At 38.6% G+C, this 15,992-nt stretch overlaps 1 protein-coding gene across 1 annotated transcript in view; it reads left to right on the top strand.

The window, feature by feature from the left end:
• The window catches only part of LOC139870520 (uncharacterized), a 30,599-nt gene extending 19,286 nt beyond the window's left edge, over positions 1-11,313 (top strand). Inside the window, exons 2-3 of the mRNA XM_071858308.1 lie at positions 10,139-10,460; positions 10,800-11,313. Of these exons, the coding sequence (XP_071714409.1) occupies positions 10,139-10,460; positions 10,800-11,313 (836 nt within the window). The remainder of the gene's footprint in view (positions 1-10,138; positions 10,461-10,799) is intronic.
• The last annotated feature ends 4,679 nt before the right edge of the window (positions 11,314-15,992 follow it).

Genomic DNA, 15,992 nt, shown 5'->3' with positions numbered 1-15,992 from the left:
TAACAATTTCAAAAGTTTTCAATGCAGAGCTTATACCCACGTTAAGGTACTATTTTAACTATTTTTCACTATTTTTTGTCATTATGAATGGTGTTAATGATGATAAATTTGTTGTTAATATATGTTGTGGGGGTTATTTTGAGTACATTAACAACATACCCATATATATGCCACGAGATTGTTTTAGAATTCGGTTAAGACTCCCAATTGCGCCCGTAAAACCAATGAATCGGAGAATATTGTTAAAAACTGTTCTTAAAAAGATTGAATTCCCACCCAATGCAGCTGTTTCAATGAGATATGTTTTTAATAATCATGTTTTTGATATTACTGATGATGATGAAGACTTTCAAGAGTTTTTACAATATGCAATTGTAAATGCTCCTATTGATATTTATATTGTCGATAGAATAATAATGCATCAGCCACAACGAAATCCAGAAACAAAATACTCGACAAACCAGCCACTACTACAACAAAATTAAGAAACCACCAAAACAACAAAAAAACTAAAACCACCAAAACACCAACCACAACAATTGTTACTACAACATGATACCGAAGAAAACCTCGCAAGTAACAATTTCAAAGTGGAAGAACCTGAATTGCCACTTCCAAACACAGAAGAGTTTGATTTGCATAACTATGGTCTTGAAAACGTATGTAAAATTAAAGAATTAAACCACCCGTTTGAGGTACCTCTGATCGAAGATAGTGATTCAGATGGAGGAAAAGACGGAGACTGTAACGACCCAACCCGTTAACCAACCAAAAACGCGGAATAAAAAAAAATTTAAAACTGATCTGGAGGGTGCGCGGCGCGCACCACTGCCTATGCGCGGCGCGCACAAGGCCTGAGACAGTTCTGATCAAAATGTCCATTTTTCGCGAAAAGATCTTCGACTTCCCGACACTTTTAGACCGAACGCTTTTCACAACAAACTCAAATATGTAAAACTAACACGAATCAAACATAAAAATGATGTTTTACAAGCGGGGCTCACACGACCCAAAATACAAGTTTAATACAAGTTTAGAGTTTCGACCACCAAAAAGTTTAAGTTCCAAACTACACAATGAGCATGGCGTTTGGGATTAAACTACCCAACTACCGGTCAAACTCCAAGAGCTACTAAAGCCAAAAGCGTCCCCTAGCATCAAGCGGGATCTCTAGTCCAATACGATGCCCTTACCCTTGTCCAAAACCGAACCTATTAAATGGTAAACAACGAGAGGGTAAGCAAAGCTTAGTGAATGCAATAATTATACGAATACATATATAATTATACCTACTTGCATACACTTACACAAACCGCAAACATGCTAGCAACACAATTAGCTTATCGTCACATTAACAAGCTATAATCTCCAATGCCACAAGCTAGCAACAACCGCATAATAATATAACTCGAAATGATATAATATGCTTACAACACAATTAACCATGGTCGACCAATAGTACAAGGGAACGGCGCTCGCGAAAACGCCATCGGTGTTCATAACATCCATTAGGGCACTTAACACCTCGCACCACTAACCCCTAGGGTGGCACCTTAACACCTCGGCACATCACCCCGAGTGGCATCTTAACACCTCGATGCATCACTCATTATTTTACGGAGTGGTGTCTTAACACCTCGACACTACACTCCTAGGTGGCATCTTAACACCTCGATGCTACACCCGAGTGGTATCTTAACACCTCGATGCTACACTCTTCACGTGAAACGTGGTGTCTTAACACCTCGACACTACACCTTTCACGCTACAACAAATAGATACATTATATACATACGCATATAATTATTCCACTCACCTTAACAATTAGATGACGATTTCAACCTCCACAAGCTTCAAAGCAAAGTACCTAATATAATAAGTACTTGATCAACACACAAGCTAAGTGGACTCAATACTAACACTTACACATGAGCATTTAATGACTTAATGTATTAAATCGCCCATTTATACCAAAACCGCCCAATTAAAGTCAAGACCACCTCTAATCACTTTAAAGCTAGTGATTAAGGTCCAACAACACCAACTAATATATAATTAAGGTAATTCATACCCATCTTTCCAAACTAGGTCAATTTATTACCCAAATAACCATTTTAAGACAACACACCCATTTCGGGTCATCCACTAACTAACCAACACCCATTTACTAAATAACTAGGTGTGTTAGCAATTAACTCACCAATTAGGGTTCATAAACATCATTTAATACTTTGAAACCCTAGACTAGTCATCAATTAGTATTCAAGACTCAATTTTACCCAAGAACACCCAAAATCACCAATAATGGGTTTTGTGTTCATCATTCACTCAAACCCTAACCCTTACACTAAATCAAAGTAAGGAAAATAAAATTAGAACATACCACAACCACCACAACAAAGCTAGAGATAAGATGAACGACTTTAATGCTTGAACTTTAACCCAATACAAGCTCCTTCCTCTTGGATTTAAGCTTTCTCTCTCAAAAATCACAATCTCTCTCTAGAATCAAAGTTAAAGTGATAAGGTTGTTGATTATGGAGTAATGGTGCTCCACAAACTGACCTATCTGTCTCTAACCCGTCCATAAGTGAATTTACCAAAATGCCCATCAAAATATCTGATTTAAAAAGCTGGAACCGGGCTACAGTAAGGGGTGCGCGGCGCGCTCCCTTTAGTGTGCGCGGCGCGCACTAGGCTCAGCTCACTCAGTGACTTCTGTTTAACAGCACAACATCACCCACACTCTATGTAACATATTTACACTGCTGTACAAACTGATTAGGGTCTTACAACTCTCCCCCACTTATTCGGATTGCGTCCTCGCAATCCAAGCCGCATGACAAGAGGGAAGATAAACCAACACGAATTCTTCGGGCTCCCAAGTAAACTCGGAACCCTTACTACGACGCCATTGAACTTTAAAAGTCCTAACCTCTTTATGCCTCAACCTTTTGACCTTTTCATCGAGTATGGCAATCGGCTCCTCAATATACTCTAACTTATTGTTTAGCTCAATTTCGTCTTACGGCACCCATGATGAATCATCCGCAAGACACTTACGGAGATGGGAAACATGAAATGTATTATGAATCCCCGCAAGCTCTTCGGGTAATTCCAAACGATACGCGACTTCACCAACACGAGCTAAAACTTTAAAGGGACCAATAAACCGAGGAGCTAACTTTCCCCGTTTTCGAAATCGAATAATACCCTTCCATGGCGAAACCTTAAGCATCACCATATCGCCTTCTTGGAACTCAATCAATCGCCTACGTCTATCGGCATACGACTTTTGCCTATCTTGAGCCTTCTTCAAATGTTCCCGAATCAAATCGATCTTGCTATTGGTCTCTAAAACCAAATCGGTACTCCCGATCTCTCTTTGACCCACTTCTCCCCAACAAACGGGAGTTCGACACCTACGCCCATAAAGCATTTCGTAAGGTGGCATCCCGATACTAGTATGATAACTATTATTGTACCAGAATTCCACCAAAGGCAAATGCTCATCCCAACTACCACCAAAGTCAATGATGCACGCCCGTAACATATCTTCCAAAGTTTGATTCGTACGTTCGGTTTGACCGTCCGTTTGAGGATGATACGCCGTGCTCAACTTCAATTGCGTACCCATATCTTCATGAAACTTTTCCCAAAACCGAGATGTAAAACGGGTATCTCGATCCGAAATAATAGATATAGGAACCCCATGTCGCGAGACCACTTCCTTGATAAACAACTTAGCCAAGGTCTCCGACGATATCGCTTCTTTAATGGGAAGAAACAAAGCGCTCTTTGTCAATCGGTCAACTATAACCCAAATCGAATCGAATTGGGTTCTCGCCGTTTTAGGTAACTTTGTAATGAAATCCATGGTAATGTGCTCCCATTTCCATTTCGGGATTTCTAACGGTTGCAATTTACCATACGGCTTTTGGTGTTCGGCTTTTACTTGCAAACACGTGACGCATTGCTCAACATACTTCACAACATCACGCTTCATGCCCGGCCACCAATAATCTTTCTTCTAGTCAAGATACATTTTCGTCGCGCCCGGATGAATGGAATATTTTGACTTATGTGCTTCATCAAGTAGCACTCGTCGGTAATCACCCATCTTAGGCACCCACACCCTTCCTTGAAAAGACAACAAACCACGCGGACCCATAGTAATAAACTCCGATTGGCCCACGATTCGCTCCGTATGCTTGTTGTGAACATAAGCCTCTATTTGAATCTCACCAAGCTTTTCAAGAAAATCGTTGGTAATAATCAAACGTAACGATCCAACTCGTATCGCCGGATGTTGACTCTTTCGACTCAACGCATCCGCGACCACATTCGCCTTACCCGGATGATAAAGTATTTCACAATCGTAGTCTTTCACCACATCCATCCACCTACGTTGGCGATAATTCAAATCTCGTTGATTAAAGAGATTTTTCAAACTCTTATGATCCGAATAAATCGTACACTTGACACCATACAAGTAATGGCGCCAAATTTTCAACGCATGCACAACCGCCGCCAACTCAAGATCATGAGTCGGATACCTCGTTTCATGTTCCTTTAATTGTCGAGAGGCATAAGCGATGACTTTACCTCTTTGCATTAGAACACACTCGAGACCATTTAAGGAAGCATCACAATAAACCACCATGTCTTCAATACTTCACGCAAATGATGTTCATGTTCGTTCATACTTTTCGAGTAGACTAGTATGTCGTCAATGAACACTATTACCGACTTGTCCAACATAGGTTGGCACACTCGGTTCATAAGATCCATGAATGCCGCCGGTGCATTCGTAAGACCAAAAGGCATTACCACAAATTCAAAATGCCCATAACGCGTTCGAAAAGTTGTTTTCTCGATGTCTTCCTCACGGACCCGCATTTGGTGATAGCCGGACCGTAGGTCGATTTTAGAGAAATACGTTGCACCTTGAAGTTGATCAAACAAATCGTCAATCCTAGGTAACGGATAAGGATTCTTGATCGTCACTTTATTCAACTCACGGTAATCAATGCACATACGCATACTACCATCTTTCTTCTTCACAAATAACACTGGAGCGCCCCATGGCGAAGCACTCGGTCGAATAAAACCCTTCTCGAGCAACTCTTGGGTTTGATTTAACAACTCTTGCATTTCCGTTGGTGCTAAACGATAAGGAGTTTTAGCAATGGGAGTAGCTCCCGGAACCAACTCAATACGAAACTCAACTTGTCTTTCCACCGGGACACCCGGTAATTCGTCCGGAAAAACGTCTTCGAATTCACTAACAACCGGAATTTCACGAATAGGTGGTGGCTCATTGCGAGTATCAACAACATGAGCAAGGAAAGCCATGCCACCGGTAACAACAAAACGACGTGCCCGTGCAAAAGTGCATATCGGCGCCGGTCTCCTTCGCTTATCACCATGAATAATTAACTCTCCCCCACTTAGGGTCTTCACACGAATAAACTTATCATGGCATGCAATATCGGCTCTATAACGATCGAGCCAATCCATACCAACGACAATATCAAAATGGCCCAAAGTCATTGGAATGAGATCAATTTTAAAGGTTTCGGCACCGAAAACAACATCACAATTTTCACACACATCAACCACTAGCACCGTCTTGCCGTCCGCTATTTCGACTTCTATCGGACGACTTAACTTAGCTAATGGTCTATTAAGTTTAGGCACAAATTTAGGAGACACAAACGACAAATTTGCACCGCTATCGAAAAGAATCCTTGCCGGATTAGAATTAACCATGTAAGTACCTGAGACAACTTCGTGCGATTGTTTGGCTTCATCATTGGTCATCAAATAGTTGCAACCCCTAGCAGTACCCGCCGCCTTCTCTAACCGCTTCACATTGTCGTTTCGCAAGTCGGGATACTCCGGCTTCTTATGCCCTTCTTTGCCGCAATTAAAACAAGTGACTTTGTTTCCGGAAGATGGTTTCGGACACTCACGAGCCATATGACCCGGTTGCCCACAATTGTAGCACGTATAAGAAAACCCACCGGTAGTGCCCTTCTTTGCACTATTGACACTTTCGGCCCCCCTCTTGCTCTTGCTCTTCTTGCTTGAGGCGTTAGAGTAACTAAAACCTTCAAACTTTCTTTTGGAAAACATGAAATCACTCTTTCTTGGAACCTCCGGCTCAAAACCCCGAGCCAACTCAAACAATTCATCAAAAGTCTTAGCCATACCCCGACTAATCTTCCCCTTGTACTCATTATTCAAAGTACGGTAGAAATCCTTCATGAGCTTATGATCATCACCAACATATTCCGGGAAAAAACGAGTCTTTGCCAAGAATGTAGACTTGAGGGTAACCAAATCCATGGAACCTTGTTGCAAATGGTGCAACTCGTCCCGGATTCTATCGAGGTCGGAAGAAGTTCGGTATTCTTTGAAAAATTCTTTCTTGAACTCTTCCCAAGTCAAGCCCATACATTGTTCTTCACCATACAAGTTGATTTTATCGTCCCACCACAACTTAGCTTCTTCGCGTAACATGCTAGAACCATACCTCGTCTTCTTTTCGGGAGGACATTCCGCGGTACGGAAAGCTCCCTCAATATCGGAGATCCAACATGTACTTTTTAAAGGATCCCGCACCCCATTAAACATCGGGGGTTGAGCATCCTTGAAGTTCTTATAGTGGAAGTCCCGCCTTCCTTCGCTTCCTTCACCGCGAGGATAGATATTCCTAGCGTCAAGGGCCTCTTCGATAGTGGCCTTCATTCGTTCATTTATCAGATCGGTCACCTGCCCATCGACCGAATCTTGAAAGACCTTTCGGACGTCCGTAAGAAAATACGTTTTTAACTTTTTAAAGACGGCCTCAACCTTGGCCAAAAACTCGGCGTCCTCGCTTGTACTTCCGTTATCATGATCGGGACCGTTTCTCGTCTTCATTCTATAAAACGAAATAGGTTAAACCACAAAAACGAAAGGACAATTACATGTGTATATACATATATGCCACACTACTCCATCTCGCTCAACAATCGTCGTACATTGCTTGTTTAACCCGATTTTCACTCGTAGTAATGGTAGCTAGTCATTACTACGCGAGCACGTCGCGCTAACTCGCTAGTACAACGTCCATCTCGCTTGATGATTGCTAAACACAACACAAACAAATAGCGCATGATTAGTTCACATAAACCTATGCACTAACCATCCCGATCCGACCCAAAGTCCTACTAGTCCCGCATACACGCGCACACAAAAGTCTAAGTCTAGGCGCCTATCTCAAGTCACCTAAATCCCTTAGACCATGCTCTGATACCACTTGTAACGACCCAACCCGTTAACCAACCAAAAACGCGGAATAAAAAAAAAAATTTAAAACTGATCTGGAGGGTGCACGGCGCGCACCACTGCCTATGCGCGGCGCGCACAAGGCCTGAGACAGTTCTGATCAAAATGTCCATTTTTCGCGAAAAGATCTTCGACTTCCCGACACTTTTAGACCGAACGCTTTTCACAACAAACTCAAATATGTAAAACTAACACGAATCAAACATAAAAATGATGTTTTACAAGCGGGGCCCACACGACCCAAAATACAAGTTTAATACAAGTTTAGAGTTTCGACCACCAAAAAGTTTAAGTTCCAAACTACACAATGAACATGGCGTTTGGGATTAAACTACCCAACTACCGGTCAAACTCCAAGAGCTACTAAAGCCAAAAGCGTCCCCTAACATCAAGTGGGATCTCTAGTCCAATACGATGCCCTTACACTTGTCCAAAACCGAACCTATAAAATGGTAAACAATGAGAGGGTAAGCAAAGCTTAGTGAATGCAATAATTATACGAATACATATATAATTATACCTACTTGCATACACTTACACAAACCGCAAACATGCTAGCAACACAATTAGCTTATCGTCACATTAACAAGCTATAATCTCCAATGTCACAAGCTAGCAACAACCGCATAATAATATAACTCGAAATGATATAATATGCTTACAACACAATTAACCATGGTCGACCAATAGTATAAGGGAACGGCGCTCGCGAAAACGCCATCGGTGTTCATAACATCCATTAGGGCACTTAACACCTCGCACCACTAACCCCTAGGGTGGCACCTTAACACCTCGGCACATCACCCCGAGTGGCATCTTAACACCTCGATGCATCACTCATTATTTTACGGAGTGGTGTCTTAACACCTCGACACTACACTCCTAGGTGGCATCTTAACACCTCGATGCTACACCCGAGTGACATCTTAACACCTCGATGCTACACTCTTCACGTGAAACGTGGTGTCTTAACACCTCGACACTACACCTTTCACGCTACAACAAATAGATACATTATATACATACGCATATAATTATTCCACTCACCTTAACAATTAGATGACGATTTCAACCTCCACAAGCTTCAAAGCAAAGTACCTAATATAATAAGTACTTGATCAACACACAAGCTAAGTGGACTCAATACTAACACTTACACATGAGCATTTAATGACTTAATGTATTAAATCGCCCATTTATACCAAAATCGCCCAATTAAAGTCAAGACCACCTCTAATCACTTTAAAGCTAGTGATTAAGGTCCAACAACACCAACTAATACATAATTAAGGTAATTCATACCCATCTTTCCAAACTAGGTCAATTTATTACCCAAATAACCATTTTAAGACAACACACCCATTTCGGGTCATCCACTAACTAACCAACACCCATTTACTAAATAACTAGGTGTGTTAGCAATTAACTCACCAATTAGGGTTCATAAACATCATTTTAATACTTTGAAACCCTAGACTAGTCACCAATTAGTATTCAAGACTCAATTTTACCCAAGAACACCCAAAATCACCAATAATGGGTTTTGTGTTCATCATTCACTCAAACCCTAACCCTTACACTAAATCAAAGTAAGGAAAATAAAATTAGAACATACCAAAACCACCACAACGAAGCTAGAGATAAGATGAACGACTTTAATGCTTGAACTTTAACCCAAAACAAGCTCCTTCCTCTTGGATTTAAGCTTTCTCTCTCAAAAATCACAATCTCTCTCTAGAATCAAAGTTAAAGTGATAAGGTTGTTGATTATGGAGTAATGGTGCTCCACAAACTGACCTATCTGTCTTTAACCCGTCCATAAGTGAATTTACCAAAATGCCCATCAAAATATCTGATTTAAAAAGCTGGAACCCAGCTACAGTAAGGGGTGCGCGGAGCGCTCCCTTTAGTGTGCGCGGTGCGCACTAGGCTCAGCTCACTCAGTGACTTCTGTTTAACAGCACAACATCACCCACACTCTATGTAACATATTTACACTGCTGTACAAACTGATTAGGGTCTTACAGAGACGCAGAATTCCAATATGAAGAAGAAAAGCAAGATCCGTTCTGGAATATGCCAACTCTTTTGAGTCAGCATGAGGAAGAGCACGAATATACGACTGAAATACCAACCACGTATAGGGTGTCAGATTTAATAAAAGTTTGTCAAACTTTCCTAAACAAAGAAGAGTTTATAAACACCCTTTTTACAAAATGTCTTGAAGAAAACTTCCAAATAAAGCCTGTAGAGTCAGACAAATCTCGGTACACTGCTAAATGTGTGTTGCCAAACTGTGTGTGGAAATGTAGTGCTTACAGAATACGATTCACTGAAAACTTTATGGTAAAGAAACTGCATGACGTACACACATGCTCACGCACACTAATTATGGGAAACAATAAACATGCAACCAAAAAGGTGTTAGGTAGTATGCTTGTGGATTCATTTAAATCTGCAAACCGGAAATATAAAGCAAACGATATACGTGCAGATATAGGCAACCGATTCGGTGTCAGCATATCTTACAATCAAGCATCGAGGGCCAAATGTCATACATTACAGATACTTCGTGGGAGTAGTGAAGAGTCGTACCAAATGCTTCCTATTTACCTATATAACATTAAGATTCACAACCCCAGAAGCGTAACGAATTTGATCACAGACAAAGAAAATAGATTTCTGATGTGTTATTATTCCCTTGGCGTAGTTGTAAGTATCACTATTACCATTTATTTGCGTCCTTGCGTTCCTTGTGTATCTATTAAAAAATATTTGTTTTAACATTGTTCATTCCTGCAAGTTCGATCATTTGTTCAACATTGTCGCCCGATAATCATTGTCGATGGAGGGCATTTGAAGGCAGGATATTTGGGTACAAATTTAGTTGCTGTTGCGATAGATAGCAATAATGGAATTTTGCCATTGGCTTATGGAATTGCCGGCGGTGAGACAAACGAGTCTTTGGATTGGTTTTTGGGCAACCTACGAGACCATTTAATGAATTGTGGAATGGGTGATCGTATGTCAGAGCTTACTTTTATTTCTGATCGAGGTTTGCCAATAGCACATGGTGTTTCAACCGTGTTCCCCGAAGCGTTTCACTGTTTCTGCGCTCATCATTTGTTTGCAAGCATTAAAAGTAAATCCAACAAATTCAAATATTTTGAATGACATTATTGGAAAATGGTCAAAGCTTATCCTGCGTCGGATTTTGAGGATCATCTTAATGTATTTCGAAGAAGATTGAAAGCGTCTTACAAAATTTTAAGTGATGTTGGTTTCCACAAATGGTCTAGAAGTAGAGTTGAACATGTTAGGTATTCATACCTTACTAGCAACAGTGTAGAGTCTGTTAATGCACTATCCGTACATGCTCGAAAACTACCTGTTTGCATGTTATTGGAATTTTTTCGAGCTTCGGTACAAGATTGGTATTTCAAACATCGCAACCAATCGGTTAGTCTTACTTCAACTGTTACTCCATATGCTGAACATAAACTAACCAAGAGGACGAAAAAGTCAAGAAGATGGCAAGCAATTCCATTGACAAACAATCTAGTAGAAGTGCGTGATGGACGAAAAAATGGCCTCGTTAATCTAGCAGATAAAGTTTGTTCATGTGGGCAGTGGCAGGGATCAGGCATACCATGCGGACATGTTATTGCAGCAGCAGGACCCTTTGGAGTAGCTGATGTTACTCAATTTGTATCTCATTGGTTCACGACAGAAACTTATATAAGTACGTATATGGAACACATCCTTCCTTTGCCCCATCGGTCTGAATGGTCGGATCCGGGGCCCAACGTCCTACCAATTGTAAATCCTCCCATTAAGCCGAAAAGAGCTCCCGGACGCCCAAAATCAACAAAACGTCATCCGTCAACGAGTGAAGACACTGAAAAAACAGTAAGAACATGTACTCGTTGCAAAGAACCAGGTCATAGTAGGGATACGTGCAGATCTTCAGTTGATTGAACTGGTGAACCAACCACGAAAAGGGTAGTAAAAACATCGGCCTCAACTTCAAAGTCGAAGAAGGGTAAGGAGAAACTCACTGACAAAGAAGCGTTTCATGCTTATCAGTCTCAGTTTTATGCAACGTGCAATCTAGCGAGCGATAATTAGTAAACCAATCTCCAAGTTTCTGTTTATTTTCGTATTGTATGTTTTTTTATGTCATATCGATCGTTGTAATAAATTCTCGAAGTTTATCTATTTTATGTGTGATAATCTATATTTTGGTTTTGGTAGAAAATACTCAAAGACGCAATACACACTTTGCGTACGCAAAACAATACTTAGACACATATGCAAGGTCGTAGGATAGACCTTGCGACCACACTAAACCATACGCAAAGTCAAAAATTAAATCTTGCGCCCATATCAGACTACTAATTTTACAGATACGCATGGTCGCAAGATAGACCTTGCGACCACATTAAACCATACGCAAGGTCGCAAGTTCAATCTTGCGCCTATGTCAGACTAATATACATATACGCAAGGTCAAAAGATAGACCTTGCGACCACATTAAAACATACGCAAGGTCGCAAGTTAAATCTTGCTCCAATGACAGACTACTAATTGTACAGATACGCAAGGTCGCAAGATAGACCTTGTGACCACATTAAAACATACGCAAGCTCGCAAGTTTAATCTTGCGCCAATGACAGACTACTAATTATACAAAAAATTACACAACTTAACAACTAAGTGTAATACAAAATAATTAGTATTTAAACAGTAATAATAATCATACAACCTGTGCAGCCTTTTTAGCATTCTTTATCGCATCTTTTTCCTCTGGTGGTGGCGGTAGTGTATCAAAATGTGTACGGAAGAACGTTGTAACGACCTTGGATTTTCCAACGTTTAATTATTAATAATTTATTATTAATGCTTGCGTTTTAATAAACGTGTTCTTATACGTGTTACTTGTTACCGTATTTAACTTTTCATGGCCCGAATTGTCTTTGTGACACACGTACTTTACACGAATAATATTTCGAATATTATTTACGTTCATGATTAATTATTATTAATCATTTTTAATTAACTAAGGTTACTAGTTAATTACTTGGGCTTGATTTATTTAATTTCATACTTACTTGGACTTGGGCCTTTATGATTGGAAATGGACTTGGAAGCCCACCCTACACTCTTAGTGGACTTGTAAGCCCATGATATATGCTAGTATTACATTAAGATGAAACTAGATTAGTTAATGTTATGAGGAGGCTAGTTACAAGAATACTTACACTCCTTTTTCCCACACCATTTAACTTTAATACCATTATAAGCATACACCATTCTCCCATGTTGAAAGAGCATTTGATTCCTTCCTCTCTTGGCCATGAAAACCGTCAGCCATCATGTGTGTAGGAGGGAGGAGTTCAATTTTTTTTTGTATACTTATTCACTTATACTCTTTCACTTTTACACACACTTCATTTTACTTCTCATTTTCTCTCATCTTTTCTCTCTACTTTGTAAGTAACAAGCTTGCTTTTCTTTCTTTTTTTCTCCACCAAAACTGAACCACATCATCATCATTTACTTGTCTTTGTTTGTTGTTTAATTACTTGTAGTTGTTTGTTGTTGTTAAGAATCAAACTTTCTAGTTTTATTCTTCATATTATCTTGTTATTTCAAGAACAAACAAGAACCAAGTGAGGAACAAGTTTATAGTTTGATTCCTCCATAATACTTGTTAAAAAGAAAAGTTCATAAGTTTCATTTTCATACTTGTGTTCATGTTTGTAAACTTAAGGTTTACTTTCTTAAAAGATCAAAGCCTTGGCTTGAATCTTTCTAAGTATGAACAACCATGAACTTATTACTTGTAGAATTAGTTTATTTCTTCATGTTATGTACTTCAAAACTTGTGATTTTGATGTCAAAGCAGAGGGGTATAAAATACTATTAATTTTTACAAGGAAATACTATTAAATACGATACAATTTTACACAAGATATTTATTTATTTATAGAATGGATATACTTAAACCTTGCTACAACACTTATAGGCAGTGTACCTAATCGTACAGTAGTGTAGTTTTTAGTAAGTCCGGTTCGTTCCACAGGGAAATCTTTAAACAAAGCTCAACGCTATATTAGTTTACTTTTATAAAAATACAAACATATATATAAGTAATATTATTATTATAAAGGGGGGTTTTTACCGTTTAATGACCGGTTTGTCGATTTTAAAACTTTAGTCGCAGTTAAAACCTAATGTAAAATATAAAATAAATACAAGACTTAAATTAAAGCGTAAAGTAAATAACGATAATGAAATTGCGAATAATAAAAATGCGATAAAATAAAATTGCGATAATTAAAAAGTACGATAATTAAAAGTGCGATAATTAGAAGTGCAATTAAATATAAAATAAAGGAAATTAAATATGAAATAAAAGAATTATGCTTATTTAAACTTCCGTAATCATGATGTTTGACGTGTTGATTTTAGTTTTATGCCCATGGGTTAATTGTCCTTTGTCCTGGATTATTTAATATGTCCGTCTGGTTTTTGTCCATAACAGTCCATCAGTCATAAATATAAATTGCAAGTGTCCTTGTCAAATTATTATTATACCCGAAGATAAATATTCCAACTAATTGGGGATTCGAATTGTAACAAGGTTTTAATACTTTGTTTAATGAATACACCAGGTTATCGACTGCGTGTAAACCAAGGTTTTACTACTTTGTTAACAATTACACCAATTACCCTTGAATGTAATTTCACCCCTGTTTTAATTATTCTAGTGGCTATTAATCCATTCCCGTGTCCGGTTAAATGAACGATTATTCGTACATATAAATACCCCGCCCATCGTGTCCGATCGAGTGTATATGGTAATTTATAGGGACGCCCAATTGTAAATCTTTATATTAACATTAACAAACTTTCATTTAGTTAAACAAATATAAAGCCCATTAATAGCCCATAGTCTAATTTCCACAAGTGTCGTTCTTTTGTCCAAACCCCAATTATGGTACAAAGCCCAATTACCCAATTTTAGTAATTAGCCCAACATCATGATTACTTCGTTTTAAATAAGCATAATAATAACTTAGCTACGAGACATTAATGTAAAAAGGTTGAACATAACTTACAATGATTAAAAATAGCGTAGCGTTACACGGACAGAATTTCGACTTACACCCTTACAACATTCGCTAACATACCCTTATTATTAGGATTTAAAATTAAAATTAAAATTAAAATATAAATTATATATATATATTACGTATATATTGAGAGAGAGATTGAAATAGAATATGAAATTTGATCAGAATTCGGTTTGCTTTATAGCCAGAAGTGAAATTTGGGGCTCCGCGACTCGCGGCAAAAACCCCTTCAATCTCCGCGAGTCGCGGAGATAGTATTTACAGCTCAGTCCTTGGAGTTTTCTCTGCCGACGGTTTTTAATATATATATATAATATATATATAATTAATATAATTAATTATATATTATATTATATTTATATACATAGTTAACTTGTAATTTTTAGTCCGTTGCGTCGAGCGTTAAGAGTTGACTCTGGTCCCGGTTCCGGATTTTCGAACGTCCTCGCGTACAATTTTATATTTTGTACTTTGCGTTTTGAATCTTGTACTCTTGTAATTTCGAGACGTTTCTTATCAATAATTGGAACCTTTTTGATTGTCTTTTGTTCTTTTGAGCTTTTTGGTCGTTTGCGTCTTCAATTAGTCGAATCTGTCTTTTGTCTTCACCTTTTATTATTTAAACGAATATCTCTTGTAAATAGAACAATTGCAACTAAAAGCTTGTCTTTCTTGAGGAATAATGCTATGAAATATATGTTCGTTTTTAGCATTATCAAATATTCCCACACTTGAGCGTTGCTTGTCCTCAAGCAATATTGTCTTGAAATACTAGAATCACTTCTTTATTCTTCACACTTTGTACATCAGTGATTTCTATACGGCGGTATAAACAATGGTAGTAACGATATGGTTTACAGTCCCACATGACTATAAAAGTTTAGATCCATTAAGGAAATTGGATCTTTATGAAAACATTTGATCTTTTGAAATCTAGTTTTTTTTTCTAGATAAGTTTTCTGGGATAACCCTTTACCGGTGTTTGCAAAGTATTTTTGTGGGTTTGGTGGGTTTCAGATTTGAAAATTTTAGCTCAAACTTGCGGTTTTGTGTCACCCACTTGCTAACCTTGTATTTGGAAAGCAACACGTCTAGTTTACTTGTCCCGTATATTACCTTTCGGCAAACTACCGTCCGGTTGTAAAGGAAAGCGTTGAACAAGCAACTGTTTAAGGCAATGTCCCGTGACATGCTTTTGATTATGGTCTATAACGTGTCGGACGCAATTACTATCCTTGGTAGGAGCAATAGTAAAGCTCACCCTTATAATTTTTTCGGTCTGGCACAAGGTCCTGTCTTTGACCACTATGCAACCACCGTTCTTACGGTTGACACCCGATTTAGTTCAGGTGACCTAATGAATTCCAGGTGAATTCCTAGGATTTTACATTCAATGGTAATGAACGCATTGAAAATAGGGTTTTCAGAAAACAAATCGGTTTATAATTTTGATCAAAATATTTTCTCGTTTAAGCTCGAGTTTAGATATCATTGAATTCCATGAGTTTGAATTCTCA

Source organism: Rutidosis leptorrhynchoides, chromosome 10 (assembly GCF_046630445.1).
Source record: "Rutidosis leptorrhynchoides isolate AG116_Rl617_1_P2 chromosome 10, CSIRO_AGI_Rlap_v1, whole genome shotgun sequence".
Lineage (NCBI taxonomy): Eukaryota > Viridiplantae > Streptophyta > Magnoliopsida > Asterales > Asteraceae > Rutidosis > Rutidosis leptorrhynchoides.
Note: the sequence above shows the minus strand (reverse complement) of the source record. Positions and strands in the feature narration are given on the sequence as shown.